Source organism: Nannobrachium achirus (genome assembly GCF_963921795.1).
Source record: "Nannobrachium achirus genome assembly, chromosome: 5".
In the NCBI taxonomy this organism is placed as follows: Eukaryota; Metazoa; Chordata; class Actinopteri; order Myctophiformes; family Myctophidae; genus Nannobrachium; species Nannobrachium achirus.
Window position 1 is genome coordinate 1,408,911 of NC_137814.1, and position 19,195 is coordinate 1,428,105.

The 19,195-nt window shown below is 42.4% G+C and overlaps 1 protein-coding gene across 1 annotated transcript in view; it reads right to left on the bottom strand.

The window, feature by feature from the left end:
• The window catches only part of LOC308286161 (uncharacterized protein), a gene marked incomplete at its 3' end in the record, with an annotated part of 28,924 nt that extends 11,147 nt beyond the window's left edge, over positions 1-17,777 (bottom strand). Inside the window, exons 1-8 of the mRNA XM_080727117.1 lie at positions 17,709-17,777; positions 16,877-16,990; positions 14,558-14,671; positions 8,070-8,183; positions 7,594-7,692; positions 6,633-6,691; positions 3,539-5,363; positions 234-407 (exon numbers count right to left, since the gene is read on the bottom strand). Of these exons, the coding sequence (XP_080583243.1) occupies positions 234-407; positions 3,539-5,363; positions 6,633-6,691; positions 7,594-7,692; positions 8,070-8,183; positions 14,558-14,671; positions 16,877-16,990; positions 17,709-17,770 (2,561 nt within the window). The 5' untranslated portion in view covers positions 17,771-17,777. The remainder of the gene's footprint in view (positions 1-233; positions 408-3,538; positions 5,364-6,632; positions 6,692-7,593; positions 7,693-8,069; positions 8,184-14,557; positions 14,672-16,876; positions 16,991-17,708) is intronic.
• Between the last annotated feature and the right edge of the window lie 1,418 nt (positions 17,778-19,195).

Genomic DNA, 19,195 nt, shown 5'->3' on the forward strand with positions numbered 1-19,195 from the left:
ACACCAGTTTGACAGTCAGTGATTGTTTAAGTGGATGTGATAATTCTCTAGCAGCCATGATGGATCACATGTTGTAGTTACTGTACATCACTGTGATGAAACTTGGACTGTTTCATGATTCTAGTCAGTGTGGGAGAGCATCATGTCAACTTTATTCACACTCTTCTAATTATAATCAAACATTAAATAATAAAACAGAACTAATCAAAAGAATGCTGGTTATTTAATCTGACCTCAGTATCTCCAGTTCACAATGTGGACTCTTTAATCCAGCAGAGATGATCTCCATGATTGAATCCTCCACATTGTTATAACTAACGTCCAATTCTCTCAGATGTGAAGGATTAGAGCTGAGAGCTGAAGACACAATTTCAAACTCTGGCTTTTGGAGTGCAACGCCAACAAGTCTGTAAATGTAGATTATGTAAAATCAGAGATTATCCAACAGATTATCAAACATAGTATATCAAGTTCATTAAAAACTCATTCTCTGCCAGTCAACTGCCTGATCCACATTTCAACTAGGGGGTTCCCTGACGATCAACTTTTATCTACTTTTTTATAAAAAGTGATTTTTTTAGATATTCTTTGCGGGAAAAAAAACATGTGTTTCGCACAAAACCCCTGTTTATTAAGGAGATGAACTATGAGAATGTAAATTTAGTTGACCAGATATTAACAGGTCATACAGGGACGTGCTGGGCCCCTGATTCAGCCCGGGGAAAAGAGTTGTAGAGGCCCTCATTGCGCGCTATAGAGAGAGATCTCTCTATAGCGCTGCTGCTACTTTGTCATTTCAGATCATGACAAGTGACAAGCCAGTGGGCCAATTACATGAGTTATATTTCGTTGTTGTCGGGTGGAAACCTTGTATGTCCAAAACCGTTTGTTTTGTATTTATCATTTAAAAAATGATTTAAACCAGTGAAAACAGCCGATCTACAAGCACACTGTTGTGTGCTTGTAGATCTGCTGTTTTCACTACTTTTGTGCGACGGCCTTGTATGATGAAGTGGGGCGTTACTTTGCGAAAAAAATAAGAATACAAATTTGAAACTTGGAGATATAAGGTTTCTGTCCGACAGTGACGATTTACTTTGTTTTTTTTTTTTCTAATGGCCGGCCTGGACTGAACTGGCCGTTCGGGAGTTGTCCCACTTTTCCCAATGGCCAGCATGTCCCTGAGGTCATATAAGAACAGGGAACCAGAAAACATAAAAGTGAAAGACAGATAATCTGTAGACTACAGTTTTTTTAATGTGCTATGAACTTGTTCTGTGAACACATTTAGTAATTCCTCATACAAATCCATAAAACCTATAGGTAATGACCAATCAGTGTTAATTTTGACAGCAAATTGTGATGTTTTAATCATATTCTTTTGAATACGTCATATCTAGTCAAATGTTTTAGTTGACTTATTATCATGAGACTAAATCTACAGTCTATAGTCGACTAACATGTATTTTGGCAGGCTGTGATGGCTTTGTAATGCCAGATTTGCTGCATGCCAAAACTAGCTAATTTACAAACTCATCTACAAGCTGACAACATGACTGTAACATGTTGTGAACACATTTATAAAGTCTTGCTGTCGGCCTCCATTTGTTTCAATTTTGTTTTTCATTCACCTAAAAAATGTTATACAAACAAAACAGAATTATCACTATTAACCCAAACCCTAATGAGAGAAACAAAGTGTTTCAATAGTGGCGTTTCATTAAAGCCACTTTTTGCGCATTAACGGCTTATTCGCAAAATGTTTTTATGGAAACACTTCAAAATGCGAATAAACTTTCATTATCCGCAAAAAAAGTTATCCGCTTGGAGGAGGAGGATTTTGAGCCTTTATCGAATAAACTATATGCGCATAAGTGAACGGGTCAGACAATAAATGCGAATAGATTATGACGTTCTGGGTCCATTTCCCCTGCCGCTACGTCCATGGTATAGCGTTAGCCCACAAAACAAACCTGTTGTTTGTTACACACGGAGTGACACGGACCGTGTGTAAATTCCTCCCGTTTTCACCTCCCGGAGTCAAGCCATCGGTGGCGAACCCTTCCACATCCCACGGTGTTGCGTGCCTGAAGTGCCCAATCTACAAGCTCACAGCAGCTCGCATCCACGTCTCCACGCCGCGTTGTGAGCTTGCAGATCGGCCACCTGACCTTCCAGAGGACGCTGAAACTTGCAGGATGAGCACTGTGTAGCGACGCGGTTTTCCCAGTGAACCGGTAGCTTTATGTATTGAGAGGAACTCTTGCCAATTTCGTAAGAGACTCGTCGCCAATTGTAATATATTTAAATGATGGCTGATAACCCCTTCTTCCCACTACTAGACAGCGACCGAGTCACAGCAGTCAGACGTGCAGACGGTGCAGTGCTCAGGTTCGGTCTGAAAAAAAATCATCCCGATCAACTCTTGCGACCGTCGCTAATTCGAATGACACCCGCAAATGGAAACATGCTAAATTTGCTTTGTCTTAATGCGTATTTCTGATCATTCGCTTCCCTAATTCGAATACGTTTATGGAAACATGGCTAATGTAATCAGGTCAGGAACACTCATAGCTTTTATACTAGAGTGAGTTGTTAATTTGTGTCTCTTCACATTTAAATGTCTGGTGGAAATTGGTTATTTTACGTACATAGGAGCAACCCTACAGTATAATCCAGGAAATATATTTTAATTTAATTGAATTTTCGTGTATTGTTCATGTGATGACTATAATATATTCATTGTTAATAATAGTTTTGTTAATATATTGTACATGACAGTCATCATGTGATCAGACATGTTAAAAGAACCACAATGGAAATAAATCTGGACTTCATTGTGTCTCCTCCTCAGATGGTTATAACTGTACTATTATTGACTTTAAACTAAAAAACTAAACTGAATGAATAGTTTATAAGGCCATCCTCTGTACACCCCTCCACTAATGGGATGGTCCGTTGTCATGGTGAATAGTACAGAGGACTTGAGTTCTCCTGTTCTGTGTGGTACCAGGTTCCTTGTTCCCTGTTGGTGTGTATTTTACACCCTGTTTTACCTGGCTTTAAAGGAGTAGTTCACCCCCAAAATGACTTTTTTTCTATTGATTAGTCACGCCATGGATACTAAAGTTCAATAATATTTTTAGTTTTTTGTCACATTCCTAAGACAAAAATGTGATAACAATAAATTTACCCCCATTCGTTCCGGATGACGAAACGGGTCACCATCCGGAATCAATGGGGGTAAATTTACTCGAATCAATTTTTTGTCTTAGGAATGTGACAAAAAACAAAAAATATTATTGAACTCTACTCTCCATGGCATGAGTAATCAATAGAAAAAAAGTATTTTTTGGGGTGAACTACTCCTTTAAGACTAGCCTTTATTTATACATTCACAATGTGACATTCACCTGTCACTATTTTAACTGAGAGCTGGTTATTATTGAATATTTTACATTAAGCATCACATGTAGTTTTAGATGTGATGGTAGATTGATTCTCTTCTAATATCTTTTCTATTCTCATGACTACTAACCGAGCCATTCTGGTGTTCCTCACAGCTGGGAGCAGTCTGGATTTCCTCCAAGTTGTTGTGTTGTATTTGTCCAGGTCCAACTCATCCAGAACCTCCTCTGACGACAGCAGCATGAAGGCCAGGGCTGAACACTGGCTGTCAGACAGTTCTGTCTTTGATCTGTCCCCTGACTCCAGGTACTGTTGGATCTCCTGATGCAGTGAGTGGTCGTTCATCTCCATCAAACAGTGGAAGATGTTGATATATCTGTCTGGAGAGAGATTTGGATCATCTTGTTTTATCTCCTTCAGGTTGTTGATGGCTCTCTGGATCTCATGTTGTCTGTTGTTCTCTATCTGACCCCGCAGGCGTCCTAAAAGACTCTGGTTGGACTCCATTAAGAGGCCATGGAGGAAGCGGACAAAGAGGTCCAGGTGGCCATTTTTACTCTTCAGGGATTCTTCAAAGGCTCTCTTCAGGAAGTCAGACAAGGAACTGACATCATCTCCCAGGAATGTCTTCAGTACCTCTGTGTTCTTCTGTGTGTAACAGTGGAACAGGTAGACTGCAGCCAGAAACTCCTGGATGCTCAGATGAACAAAGCTGTAGACCTTTCTCTCAGATTGAACAGTCTCTTCTTTGAAGATCTCTGTGCACACTCCAGAGTACAGCGAGGCGTCTTTCACATCAAGACCACACTCTTCCAGGTCTTCTTGGTAGAACATCATGCTGCTTTTCTCCAGATGTTCAAACGCCAGCCTGCCCAGCTTCAGAAGTAACTCCTTGTCAGCTTCCATGAGCTGCTGTTGATTTTCTCTCTGCTGTTGCTTCTTTCTCTGGCTCTTGTTTGGTTTTGTTTTCTTGGTCTTGTCATACTTCAGATTCTTCCTCTTGGTCTGGACCCACAGGAAGTGGCCGTACATCTTAGTCAGGGTCTTGGGCAGCTCTTCTGTCTCGTCTGTCTTCAACATGTCCTCCAGAACGGTAGCGGTGATCCAACAGAAGACTGGGATGTGACACATGATGTGGAGGCTCTTTGATGTCTTCACGTGTGAGATGATTTTGTTGGCCAGCTTCTCATCACTGAATCTCTTCCTGAAGAACTCCTCCTTCTGGGGGTCTGTGAACCCTCGTACTTCTGTCACCAGGTCAACATATGCAGGAGGGATCTGATTGGCTGCTGCAGGTCTGGTGGTTATCCAGAGGAGGGCTGAGGGGAGCAGATTCCCCTCGATGAGGTTCGTCAACAGCAAGCCCACTGATGATGTCACTGTGACATCAGACACAATGGCATTGCTGTCAAAGTGCAGTGAAAACCTGCTTTCATCCAGACCATCAAAGATGAAGCCAACCTTCCAGACAGCGAGCTGCTCTGCTGTGACCTTCTTTAATTCTGGGTGGAAACGATGGATCAGTGAGAGAAGACTGTGCTGCTCATCTCTGACCAGGTTCAGCTCCCGGAATGAGAAGGGAACCAGGAGAATGACATCTTGATTTTCCAAACCCCTTGCCCAGTCCAGAGTGAACTTACGCACAGAGAAGGTTTTTCCAATGCCAGCGATGCCCTTGGTCAGAACTCTTCTGTTGGGTTTATCTCTGCCAAGGAGGAGGGGCTTAAAGATGTCACAGCATTTGATTGGTTGGTCATGGAGGATCTTCTTCTTGGAAGCTGTCTCAAGCTGCCAGACCTCATGTTGGGTATTAACCCCTTCACTCTCTCCCGCTGAGATGTGGAGCTCTGTGTAGATGCTGCTGAGGGAGGGCACTTCAGTGACGTATGTCACACGATCAAGACGGTTCAAACCGACCTTATAAACCTTTAAATCCTCCTGTGGACTGACACCTGCTATGAGAAGACAATAAGACATATTAACCCTTAAGTTCTGTTCAGATTCACTACACCTTCGTTCTGTTCGGGTCATTTTGACCCAGGGGGTATTTGTTTTAACACTTTGTAAGCCGTCCGCACTTGCCCGTACTTGTCTGGACCACCGAGTGCGCCAGGTCGTACATTCCCGTACTTTCCCGTAATTTATGAAATTAATTATAATTTTTAAAAAAATACAGTCGCCGGTCGTGCTCTGTCTCTTTTAGAGTGCTCCAGAGACGAGATCGCGTCAGAAACGTGATGACGTCATCGGCTGGGGCTGAAACTGGGATCCACAAGCGGCCATTACGTTCCCTTGTAGTGTGTATGCAGCCGGCTGGCTAGCCCATCCCATGAGCCCATGATAGGAGGGGGGAGGGGGGAAGGAGGTGACTGTATGTCTGTGTTAGTATACATGCTTTCTTTTATTTCTGTGCATCCGGGGTGGCGGGGGGGGGTGGGGGGGGGGTGGGAGGGAGGTGGGGGGGGTGGGAGGGAGGTGGGGGGGGGGTTGGGTTGGGGGGTTTGGAGGGGAGGGGGTAAGGGCGAGGTGAGGGGGGTTGGAGGGGTGGAAGGGGTTAGGGGGTGATTGTGTATCTGTGTTTGTACATGATTCCTTGCATTTCTGTTAATCAGGAGTTAACTGTGGGGAGGGGGGGGTGCGGAAAGGGGGGGGAGGGTTCGGAATGGGGCTTCGGAAGGGGGGTGTTAGAAGTGGGGGTGACAAGTGGGGGTGACTGTGTGTCTCTGTTTTGGCATCATATATTTCTGTGCATCTGTGCTTCCGGGTCAAAATGACCCGAACAGCACTTAAGGTTCAAAAGATATGAGGGGGGTGTAGCATGGGTGTAGTGCAAAAATATTTTTTTTACATGTTCATCTCAGAAGAATCTTTAAGGCCAGTGAGTTTCAGGTGGAAACAATTTAAACTTCTACCTTTTTTTTCCAAATGAAAATGTAAAACGGGTCAAAATGACCCGAACAGCACTTAAGGGTTAAACAACGAAGTTTATTTATAACATTACATCTAATATACCAAACCATTAAACCTATGTCTTAAATACCATCAGATATCTACACTTTGTAAAAAGAAAACTACATATTTTAAGACATTTATTTTTGTCTAAATGTTTAGCATCAGTATTTGGACATTGATACAAGAATACAATGTGGACATTGAGTCTGATGTTGTTTTCTGCTATTAATTGATATGAAATATAAATTAGTATAAAATGTGTCCAGTCCTACTTTGTTCACTTGTGGTTTGACTGAATGTCTTCTGTTCAGGTGTGATTCTGAGTTTCTCTCTGTGGAGATGAAGATATAAAATATGGATAATACATAGTTTAATATATAACTTATATAACACTGTTTTCATATCATATAGTAAATAGAGTATCATATAGTACAGTATAAGCTATGCTATCATATCATAAAGCCAGTTAGTTCTGTGAGCTGTTGACTATAGTTATGATGACATATAGGTATTAATCTAAGTAGGATGACGTCTAGGTATTGTATAGCAGGGTTCCCCAATTAGTTGGGGTTCCCCAAGCCGAGGGCCACAACATTGAATCATGTCTAGGGTACCAAGCCGAGGACCACAACATTGAATCATGTCTAAGGTACCAAGCCGAGGGCCACAACATTGAATCATGTCTAGGGTACCAAGCCCAGGGCCACAACATTGAATCATGTCTAGGGTACCAAGCCGAGGGCCACAACATTGAATCATGTCTAGGGTACCAAGCCGAGGGCCACAACATTGAATCATGGCTAGGGTACCAAGCCCAGGGCCACAACATTGAATCATGTCTAGGGTACCAAGCCGAGGGCCACAACATTGAATTATGTCTAGGGTACCAAGCCGAGGGCCACAACATTGAATCATGTCTAGGGTACCAAGCCGAGGGCCACAACATTGAATCATGTCTAGGGTACCAAGCCGAGGGCCACAACATTGAATCATGTCTAAGGTACCAAGCCGAGGGCCACAACATTGAATCATGTCTAGGGTACCAAGCCGAGGGCCACAACATTGCACAACCTGTGGACAGATTGGGGCTTGGGGGCAGCATTCCCACTATGGACCCCCATTTTATTATTATTTTATTGTATTAATTTTATCATCAACATTAGCTATCATCTTCAGTTTGTCCAAGTGCTTCATTTAAACAGCATATACGAAAGTGTTTTACAATTGACATACTGTGTGTGTGGAGGTCCAGGTTCACTGAAGTCAGGAGGATTTTCCATAGACCGGTCACTCACACAGCTGGCTGTTGGAGACTCTGCTCTGTGGTGACTTCTGGAATCATAACAATGTTCATAGAATCATCATAAGAATGAAAATATCAGTTCATTCCAGATTATTTATTGTTATGTCCCATAATAGATATGCAAATAGAGTAAAAACATATTGCACAGACTTCATTTGCCTGCGTGGTCATCATATGAATGAAAATATCTTTATTGTTATGTCCCATTATACTTTACTGGAGAGTAAAAAAAAATCACACCCAGTGTGAAGTGAGCAGTGCCTCTTATGAGTTTATTTCATTAAGCGTCCTGCAAAGCACCGCTCAAAAACATATGGCAGGGATGAACTTTATTTGGCTACTGGCTTGAGCCTCCTCTGATGTCTATGTGTGCACCTGTCTGTATTGTATATGAGGATTGACATACTGTGTATGTGGAGGTCCAGGTTCATTACTGAAGTGTGGAGGATTTCCCATGGACCAGTCACTCTTCATAGACACACAGCTGGGTGTTGGAGACGCTCCTCTCTGGTCAACACTTCTGGAATCACAAAGTCACTTTATTACAGACGGACTGCAACGGAAGTTCTCCACTTGCTCCACTTCCTTATGGTGACGCAGTTCCTGGTGAAACGCTCCAGGAAGGAGGGACATAGCGCTGGGAGGAATGTGATTTGACGGTCAACATAGCGCTGGGAGGAATGTGATTTGACGGTCAACATAGCGCTGGGAGGAATGTGATTTGACGGTCATGACTAGGAGTTGGTGGACTGTGGGTTGGTGGAGAGCTTTCAACTCTTTGGTGCGGAGCAAGAGAAGTGACTGATTGACCTGACTGACTGCGAACGAAAAGCAGGGAAGTAGCCTAGACTATACCGTTCATTTCCTGAACGAAGTGACCAACTTGTGAAGGAGATGCACTGACTTCTCAACACTCTCTTCAGTCATGAAGTGTGGGTCATGACAGAAAGTATAAGGTCTCAGGCAGGGCCGTCGAGAGTATTTTTGGCAAGGGGGTCAATATCAAAGAGCTGGCCGGGGCCCCCCTCCACGCGGGCCCCCCTCCACGCGTGCCTGTATTCGTGTTTTGGCCCGCGCGCAGCGCGGGCCGAAATAACGTGTATTTCACAGGAAATTACTCATTTTCAAAGTAAAAAAATGGTTAAAAGTGGTTCTACATGGCGGCATAACCGTTCAGAGATTGTGCTAGGGTTTTAAACTGGGTTTTAAACTGTTGATCACTGTAACTGGCATGGTTAAAATTTACCGGACATCTGATAAAAATATCGGTCATAGATATTTGTATGCATTAATGACAAGCAGGTCTGTGTAATGTGCCAATGTGAACCAGAGACATCGGTACATGTTGGATTGTACTGTTTGAACATAAGTATGTACACAAATGTTAGGGCCATCTTGCACAAATACATTAATTAACCATGTTACCATTTGCGCATCGGCGTGCGTAAATGGTTGCTCAATAACCTGAACATTGCATTACTTTGAGAACACATTTCCTTCATAATAAGAAACAAAGCATATAGCCTGCTGCACATAAATATGTATTTCAGATTAATCCTTCAAAATATGGCTCAGCTTTCAGCTGACATAAGGTAATAAAGTATATAGGCTTAGGCTACTCACAAGCTACTGTAATAGATAAAGGCGTCCCTGCATCTGGTTTAGGACAGCTGTTTGGGACAATTCAGTTGATAAGCATTTGTGCCTCCTCGGATATATTCCACTCAAGCCACGGTGACATTTTAACGTGTCCTCTGTCCACATGATAACGTGTTTCATCTTTCTGGATGGAACAGCCCAGTCCATTTTTTCCCATCTTCAAATAGGTGTGCAGTGGCTGGACAACTTAGCCAACTTTACTCACACAAGTGCCCTCTTGTTTCAAAGTGTCTGTAACATACTCTAACTAATAATACAGATTTGACTGTCCATCGTCCACGTGCAACTTAAACTGTGCCCTATTTCAAAGCCTTATTTTAGCTTATTTTACTCAGGTTAATATTAAAAGGAAATATGTACTGTATAACTTATTTTGTGCAACTTCGCTTCGCTTGCGTCTCTCTGGGAGGGAGAGAGAGAGAGAGAGAGAGTGAGAAAGAGAGAGAGAGATGTCGCTGAACTGCCGCACCAAACATGTACAATTATGCAATATATAAGGTGCTCACCGCATTGTTGAAACTCTTTCTACCGACCCGCAAACTCCTCGTCCTCGCCATGTGTTAATCCATATGTTTCCAATAAATTAATGTTCACTCAAACTTGTCTCGGAGTCGGCAGTCGGCACTGTAGCTTCTTCCGCAAACAAAGCATGTCCTAGTATGAGAGCGAATAGCGAAGGAGATAAATGTCATGTGGGCCATCTTGACCCAATGAGATTCCAAGATTCCTGCCTACCGTAACTGACAGTGTAAGTGCGCCCTCCAAAGGCCCGGGCCGGAGGGAGGGGGCCCGGGCCGGAGGGAGGGGGCCCGGGCCGGGGCCCCCCACCCACGGGGCCCCCCCACTCCCGGAACGGGGTAAAGAGTACCCTTTACCCCCCCCTATCGACGGGCCTGGTCTCAGGTACAAGCGGCCGAAATGGGTTTCCTCAGACGGGTGGCTGGTATCTCCCTTAGAGATAGTATAGGGTGAGAAGTTCAGTCACCCGAGAGAGACTTAGAACCGCTGCTCCTACACTTGGAAAGGAGTCAGTCGGGCATCTAGTACGGATGCCCCCCGAGCGCCTTCCTAGGAAGGTCCTCGATGCACGTCCCACTGGGAGGAGACCCCGTGGCAGACCAAAGACCAGATGGAAGGATTATTGCGACCGAAGGTCGAAGTATACCATGAGAAATGTCGAAGCTTGTCTGTCTGTCCGTCCGTCCGTCTTTCAGTACAGGAAGTTATGTCACGTGTCTTTCCGTACAGGAAGTGATGTCACATGACATCACCTGATCAAAGATCAAACCCTGGATATTCATACTGTCACTGTGACATCACAGGTGATATCACAGTGACAGTCCATAAATATGTATCCCTTTTATGCCCATATATGAAGCTCCCTGATGTCATTGATATATATCACTGGCCAGATGGCAAAGGCATGGCCCATATCTGTGTGGCTGGTTCAGATAGGGATCTCCATGTATGGGCATAAAATACATTGCATATACTGTATATACATATTATTATTAATAAAGGATAAAATAAAATAAAAAAGGTATCTATCTATCTATCTATCTACCCCCTTATGCCCATATATGGCGATCTCCAGGCATCAGACTAATTAACATACGTGTTATGCCGTAAGGATACATATTATTAGGATAAAATAAAATAAAAAGTCCATTATGGTCATTCCCAGAAACAAAATCCCTTTTATGCCCATATATGGAGATTTCTGATGTCATCAATCCCAGGCCGAAAACTTATATATATATATATATATATATATATATATATATATATATATATGTGACGGAGAGAGTCGCAGCCCCAGCCTTGAAGCCTCAAAAGTCTAGTATCTCCCCCGGACCAAAGAGATGTCTCTTTGGTCTAGTGGTTAAGATATTGGTCTTTTCACCCTAACCCTAACCCTTGAAAATAGCAGATTTGAATCTGAGATGTAATGGAGTAGAAGTAAAAGTATTGGAAATTTGAAATACTCAAGTAAAGTACAAATATCTCAAAACTGTACTTAAGTAGGCCTACAGTACTTGCACTTTTTTTATTTAAATATTTTTCTGCCTTTATTGATAGGTCTATAGTAGGCTAACAGCTAACGGGAGAGAGAGGGGGGGGGGGGGGGTGGCACGCAGCAAAGGTCGTCAGGGTCGGGACTCGAACCTGCGACGCTGCAAGGCTGGTCTGGATTTGATTTGATTCATTTATTAGATCCCCATCAGCTTACTGTAGAGAGACAGCAGCTACTCTTCCTGGGGTCTTAATCCGGGGTGAAAGTGGTTTGAAGTTCTTGCCGGAACTCTGTGCGGCCGAAAACATTGGGGAGGCTCTAACCACCCAAAACCCCCAAAATGCATAGAAAACTGCATTTTGGCACAGTTAGACACACAATAAAAACACTACAGGTCCTACACCTGAATTAGGCTACTGCATTACACCTACTGTAACATGAAACATGAATGTAATCCTAAAGGAAATATCTATAATAAGCCTCTTCATATTGTTCATTGTTCCATACAGAAGGGTAAGCAGTAGGGCTAGCAGAATCACCTAAGATAAGATAAGATGTTTATGGTCACTGTACAACAACATTTTGTTTAGTATATCCACATAAACACATACAGTAGCAGCATCAACAAAGAAATGCTGATAGAGCAACATTATTCTATCCTAGTCAAAGTCACCATCACCTGCTCTCTTATTTGTTGTCTCCCCAGGCCCCCACACACATGTAAAGCATGTTTAAAAGCTCTATATACATTCAAGATAATACAATATATTATAATTTATATTAGTATAACCATTTGTCTAAAGTAACTAAGTACATTTACTCAAGTATTGTATTTAAGTACAGGTTTTAAGTATTTGTAGCCTAGCCTACTTTATTGGAGTATTTCCAATACTTTTAATTCTACTCCACTACATCTCACATTCCCAACGAGTCTGTGGCCTTAAGCTAGATGCAGCAGAATAGAATCATTTTGGTCTATTCTGCTTCTAGCTTAAGGCCGCATCGCATGCAGGCACAGACGCACGCGTTTTCATTTTTTTTTTTTTTTTTTTTTTTTGCATTTCATTTATAATCTATAGTAATGTATCATCTATATCAGGGTTGGGCAACTTTGTTGATGGTGAGGGCCACAATATTTCCAGGGCCACATTGCATAATGCTACATCCTACTTTGTCATTCTAGTATCTCATACAAAAGAAGCGAAAAAATAGCAGATCTACAAGCTCAAAACGCATCACGCTGCGATGCATTTTGAGCTTGTAGATCAACCTGAAATATGGTCTCTGTCTAACATCATCCCGGTGCCTAAAGCTGGGGACCTCTCAAAGCCAGACAACTACAGAGGCATCAGCCTGACATGTATCACTGCTAAGGTCTTCAACCGAATGATACTGAACAGGATACGGCATGCCATCGACCCTCACCTGAGAGAGAACCAAAATGGTTTTTGAGAGGAGAGAACAACCGTAGCACAGATCCTGGCATTAAGGAGATTAATAGAGGAGGTGAAAAAGGACAACCTAGCAGCTGTACTGTGCTTCATTGACTTCAAAAAGGCTTTTGATTCTATCCACAGAAGCAAGATGGTGAAGATCCTTGAGGCCTACAATGTCCCTCCCAACATTCTCCGGGCTATCGAGACCAAGTACGCAAGAACAAGGGCCAAAGTGGTGACCCCAGATGGCAGCAGTGAGGTGTTTGACATCCGAGCTGGTGTAATGCAAGGACACCCTAGCCCCCTACCTCTTCATCATAGTTCTAGATTATGCGCTCAGGAAAGCCATAGGTGGACGAGAACAAGAGCTTGGCTTCACGCTAACAAGGAGGTCAAGGCGGCATCCCGCAGTAGTTCTGACAGACCTGGACTATGCGGACGACATCAGCCTGCTCTCCGACAGCATGGAACAAGCACAAGAACTCCTGAACAGGGTGGAGATAGAGTGTGCCAAAGTTGGTCTCAGGCTAAATGCTAAGAAAACTGAGGTTATCACCTATAACCTACCTGATCACTCACCTCTGACAACAACAGAAGGAGCTGTGTTGAAGGAAGTCAAGGACTTCAAGTACCTGGGCGCATGGGTCGACTCAACTGAGAAAGACCTTAAAGTAAGGAAGGCACTCGCTTGGAGGGCCCTGAACGGCATGAACAGTGTATGGAACTCTAGCCTCCCCCGCCAAATCAAACTTAGCTTCTTCTTTGCAACAGTGGAGTCTGTTCTCCTCTATGGCAGTGAATGCTGGACCCTGAAGCCAACCCTGCAGAAGTCTCTGCAGGGAATGTTGCGTGCAGTACTCAACATCAACAGGAGTGCACATGTTACCAACAGGAGCCTGTATGAGGGAATACCAAGGGTAAGCGAGAAAATTGCCACCAGAAGAATGAGACTAGCAGGACACTGCCAAAGACACCAGGAGCTTCCAGCCAGCAAATTGGTACTGTGGGAGCCAACACATGGGCACCGGTCGCGAGGACGTCCCACAAAAACATACGTGGACGTACTCAAGGAAGACGTAGGGACACAGAACACCAATGAGCTGGCCAGATGTATGGAGAACCGAGATGACTGGAAACAACGATGGAGGGCTCGTCTGAGGACGACCTAGAGAGATCTGCTATTTTCTTTTTTGCTTCTTTTGAATTGGAATCCGTTTTTTTTTTGTTATGTTTGAATTGGAATCCTGAAATGTAACATTTTGATTGAATTTCAAACACATTTAATTATATACTCATGTTAACTTTATGAACTTAAATACAAATACATTGGACATAAAAAAAATACATTTTAATACTACTATACTAGTAGAGAAAGGTATCTGCAATAAAGCAGACAGCCCGCAACACTCCAAGTTAGATGAAGGCTTTTAGGTGCACAGCTCAAAAAAGCATATGATTCCTTGAGTGCTGGCGACTACTTCTTTCTCATACTACTATACTAGTCATTAAGCTACTAATATAGACTGAAGGAATTAAAGCAGGTCATGTTTGGAATTGTAACAGCTGAAATCAATAATATATCAGTATTCCGGTATCGACCTGCGGGCCGCATTAAGTGAAGGTGGGGGCCGCATGTGGCCCCCGGGCCACCAGTTGCCCATGTATGTTCTATAATAACTATAAGGATTGGAGAGAGAGGACACATTGTCGTTAGACTGTCTGACTATGTAGTAACATCTAGTGTGTATAATATTGTATAGGAGGATTCACAACACATTAACATACTGTGTATCAGGAGGTCCAGGTTCATTACTGAAGTTTGGAGGTATCGGTAGAGACCAGTCACTCTTCATAGACACACAGCTGGCTGTTGGAGACTCTGCTCTGTGGGGAAGACTTCTGGAATCACAATAGATGTTCATACAGTTATCATGTGAATGAAAAGGTTTAAAAGAACCGGGCGGCCGATCGAAGCGCAAAATGGCGTCAGACCGCCGGCGGGGTTTTTGGTGCCCGGCGGCTGTTTACCCCTGGACGATTATTTGGAAATCTAAGGTTATGATCTTGGAATATGATTTACACAAAACAGCATGTTTTCAGGTGCTGCCACATTAACTTTATGTAAACAACTTCACAGTGTCTTCAACATACAGCAAGTTAAGCAAACTGAAATGCAAGAATCAGATCGTAATCAGAAGAGCCTGATTGTACTTTTATCAGACTGATAATCAATTCATTCATTCATGAATCAATGAATCAGTCTGCCAACATTACATCAGAAATACATCTATCTGGTGTGCATTGTGACAATATGACGAGATTATTAATAACTGAAAACAAAGGTTATTATGATTTCATAACCTGTTATAAAATGCTATAAAACCAAATCAGTGTATTAACTCATAGAAGGTCCACAAAGTGCCAACGCGTCAAACTCTTTGATGTCTCCCTGTGCCCATCGACGCGTTCGACACGTTGTACAGTAAACTATATTAATCTGAAGCTACAAAGCTACCACAGTGAAGAGAAACACTCCATTTCCCAAAATGCAGCGCAAGATCACGTGACCAGGAAGTCCTGTCTCCCCCCATTCACAGCAGTGTAACTAAATCACCTTCATGTTTAAAACGCGGCCTTCTCTACCGGCCGTTACAAAAGCTCTGTGGCCCGCCATTGTTTAAAAACTGTCCCGACTGAAAGAAAATACTATCGTGAACATAAACTGGACATACTCGGATTACATTTACTCAGATAACCTTTTTGCCAGCCCTTCAAAAGACGCTAAAATGGCATGTTGCCCATTAATGTTGAATAACCTGCTGCTCACTAGACTTCATTTGATGACAACTAAATCATATGTTGTTTTCTGTGTGCAGGGGTGGACTGGGCATCGGGCATAGCGGGCATAAGCCCAGTGGGCAGACCAGGGGAGGACTGGGCATCGGGCATAGCGGGCATAAGCCCGGTGGGCAGACCAGGGGTGGACTGGGCATCGGGCATAGCGGGCATAAGCCCGGTGGGCAGACTATACAAGCCGGCATGTAGCAACGCCCCCACAGAGCAGAGAGATATCACATGATTGGCTCACTGGCTTGTCTATCATCAGAATACCGTCCTAGTAGCCCAATCACAGGCTACTGTGGCACAAACATTTAACAGCTGATCTACAAGCCCACAACGTGCCGCTGCCTCGACGCGTTGTGGGCTTGTAGATCTTCTATGTTGGGTCTGTGCCGGTTGTGGTGGGCCAGTCTGGGCCGAGATGTCAGGGCCCAATTTGTGTCCCAGTCCGGCTCTGACATCTGTCTGTGTTTCAGTAGACCAGGGGTTCCCAAACCTTTTTGTCTCAGGTCAGCCCATAAATATTGTTTTAATCCGAGGCACCCCTACATTATAATTTACACTCCCAGCACCTTATATTTATAGCATATCGTCATTGTCGGGTGGAAACCTGGTATGTCCAAAACCGTTCGTTTTGTATTTATCATCTATAAAATGTACTACTAAATGCTTTGTGATGCGAGATCTGCTGTTTTCACTAGTTTTGTGCAACAGTCTTGTATGATGAAGAAGGGCTTTGCTTTACCAAAAGACGTACACATTTGAAACTTGGAGATACGAGGTTTCTGCCCGACAGTGACGATATTCTAGTGATTATGTTGCGAGGAAAACATTGAGATAACAGCCATTTTGGTTAGAACTGACTGAAAATAACTTTGTACTTCAAGTTTAAAATGATACTAAATATTTTGTCCAAATAAATTCCAAATATTATCAAATTATCTTGCGGCACCCCTGGACTGCCGTCACGGCACCCCAGGGTGCCCCGTCACCCACTTTGAAAACCCCTGCAGTGAGTTTAGTTTGATAACAACTAAATGATGTGTTTTACATTCTGACCTGGGATCAGTAGAGTTCATAACAATTAAATGATGTGTTTTACATTCTGACCTGGGATCAGTAGAGTTGATAACAACTAAATGATGTGTTTTACATTCTGACCTGGGATCAGTAGAGTTCATAACAACTAAATGATGTGTTTTACATTCTGACCTGGGATCAGTAGAGTTCATAACAACTAAATGATGTGTTTTACATTCTGACCTGGGATCAGTAGAGTGGTGTCCATCTTTGAAGAGAATAGGTTCATCCATGGACTTGTCACTCTTCATGGAGACACAGCTGGGTACAGGAGACCCTGCTCTGTGCTGGTGGACCCTGACAGAAAGACATCAACAACATCATTTATGTGTGCTCGACAGGGACGTGCTGGCCGTTGGGAAAAGCGGGACAACTCCTGAACGTCCGGTTCATTCCCGGCCGGTCCAGGCCGGTCAATAGGAAAAAAAGTACAAATAAAATGTCGGCCTTCATTCCATTTTGGGTGCTCTGCGGCCCCCAAAACCAGCGCTCCCCAAAACAACAGGTTTGGGGATTGGTAGGAATTGATTACATGATACAGTCACCTGTGCATTTAGTCTCAATGTTTGTAAACAAGAAACCTGTCTATATATAATATATATCACTGCATTGTCTGTAAGGAAGCCGAACAAAAATAACTTTTACTCTTACGTACAGGTACGTAGCGTACCTGTACAAAAGACTTAACAATAGTAAGTATAAAGTACAACCTTGAACCTTGAAACTTTACTTTATTTATATTCATTGAATATAAACAAAGTAAATGTAATATTATTCAATCATTAGAATCAATATGGAATCCACTCATTCAAACCTCACAGACAGACAGACAGACAGACAGACAGACAGACAGACAGACAGACAGACAGACAGACAGACAGACAGACAGACAGACAGGAAGGCAGACAGACAGACAGACAGACAGACAGACAGACAGACAGACAGACAGGCAGGCAGACAGACAGACAGACAGACAGACAGACAGACAGACAGAGAGACAGAGAGACAGACAGACCTGTCACTCAGCTTGTCTTTAGAGGAGGGGTCCAAGTCTTCTCTCTCCGCTGAGCCACTCATGGTCGAGCAAGACCTACACACACACACACACACACGCACACACACACACACACACACACACGCACACACGCACACACGCACACATGCACACACGCACATGCGCACACACACACACACACACACACACACACACACACACACACACACACACACACACACACACACACACACAGAGAGAGGGGGAGGCAACATGTTGTAATCACAGAGAGTACAGGATGGGGCGTGTGCTTGCGTGGGCATGCGTGTGCGTGTAGAAAAAAAAAAGTAGATCTACAAGCTGTAGGACGGTGTCACGTGGCAACACACGTGAGCTTGTAGATCTGCTATTTTCAGTGAGGTTTAATAACAGTATATTATATGTGTTGTTATAATGTTAACTTGACATGCATCTATTAGTGAGGTTTAATAACAGTATATTATATGTGTTGTTATAATGTTAACTTGACATGCATCTATTAGTGTGGTTTAATAACAGTATATTATATGTGTTGTTATAATGTTAACTTGACATGCATCTATTAGTGTGGTTTAATAACAGTATATTATATGTGTTGTTATAATGTTAACTTGACATGCATCTATTAGTGTGGTTTAATAACAGTATATTATATGTGTTGTTATAATGTTAACTTGACATGCATCTATTAGTGTGGTTTAATAACAGTATATTATATGTGTTGTTATAATGTTAACTTGACATGCATCTATTAGTGTGGTTTAATAACAGTATATTATATGTGTTGTTATAATGTTAACTTGACATGCATCTGTTAGTGTGGTTTAATAACAGTATATTATATGTGTTGTTATAATGTTAACTTGACATGCATCTGTTAGTGTGGTTTAATAACAGTATATTATATGTGTTGTTATAATGTTAACTTGACATGCATCTGTTAGTGTGGTTTAATAACAGTATATTATATGTGTTGTTATAATGTTAACTTGACATGCATCTGTTAGTGTGGTTTAATAACAGTATATTATATGTGTTGTTATAATGTTAACTTGACATGCATCTGTTAGTGTGGTTTAATAACAGTATATTATATGTGTTGTTATAATGTTAACTTGACATGCATCTGTTAGTGTGGTTTAATAACAGTATATTATATGTGTTGTTATAATGTTAACTTGACATGCATCTATTAGTGTGGTTTAATAACAGTATATTATATGTGTTGTTATAATGTTAACTTGACATGCATCTATTAGTGTGGTTTAATAACAGTATATTATATGTGTTGTTATAATGTTAACTTGACATGCATCTATTAGTGTGGTTTAATAACAGTATATTATATGTGTTGTTATAATGTTAACTTGACATGCATCTATTAGTGTGGTTTAATAACAGTATATTATATGTGTTGTTATAATGTTAACTTGACATGCATCTATTAGTGTGGTTTAATAACAGTATAT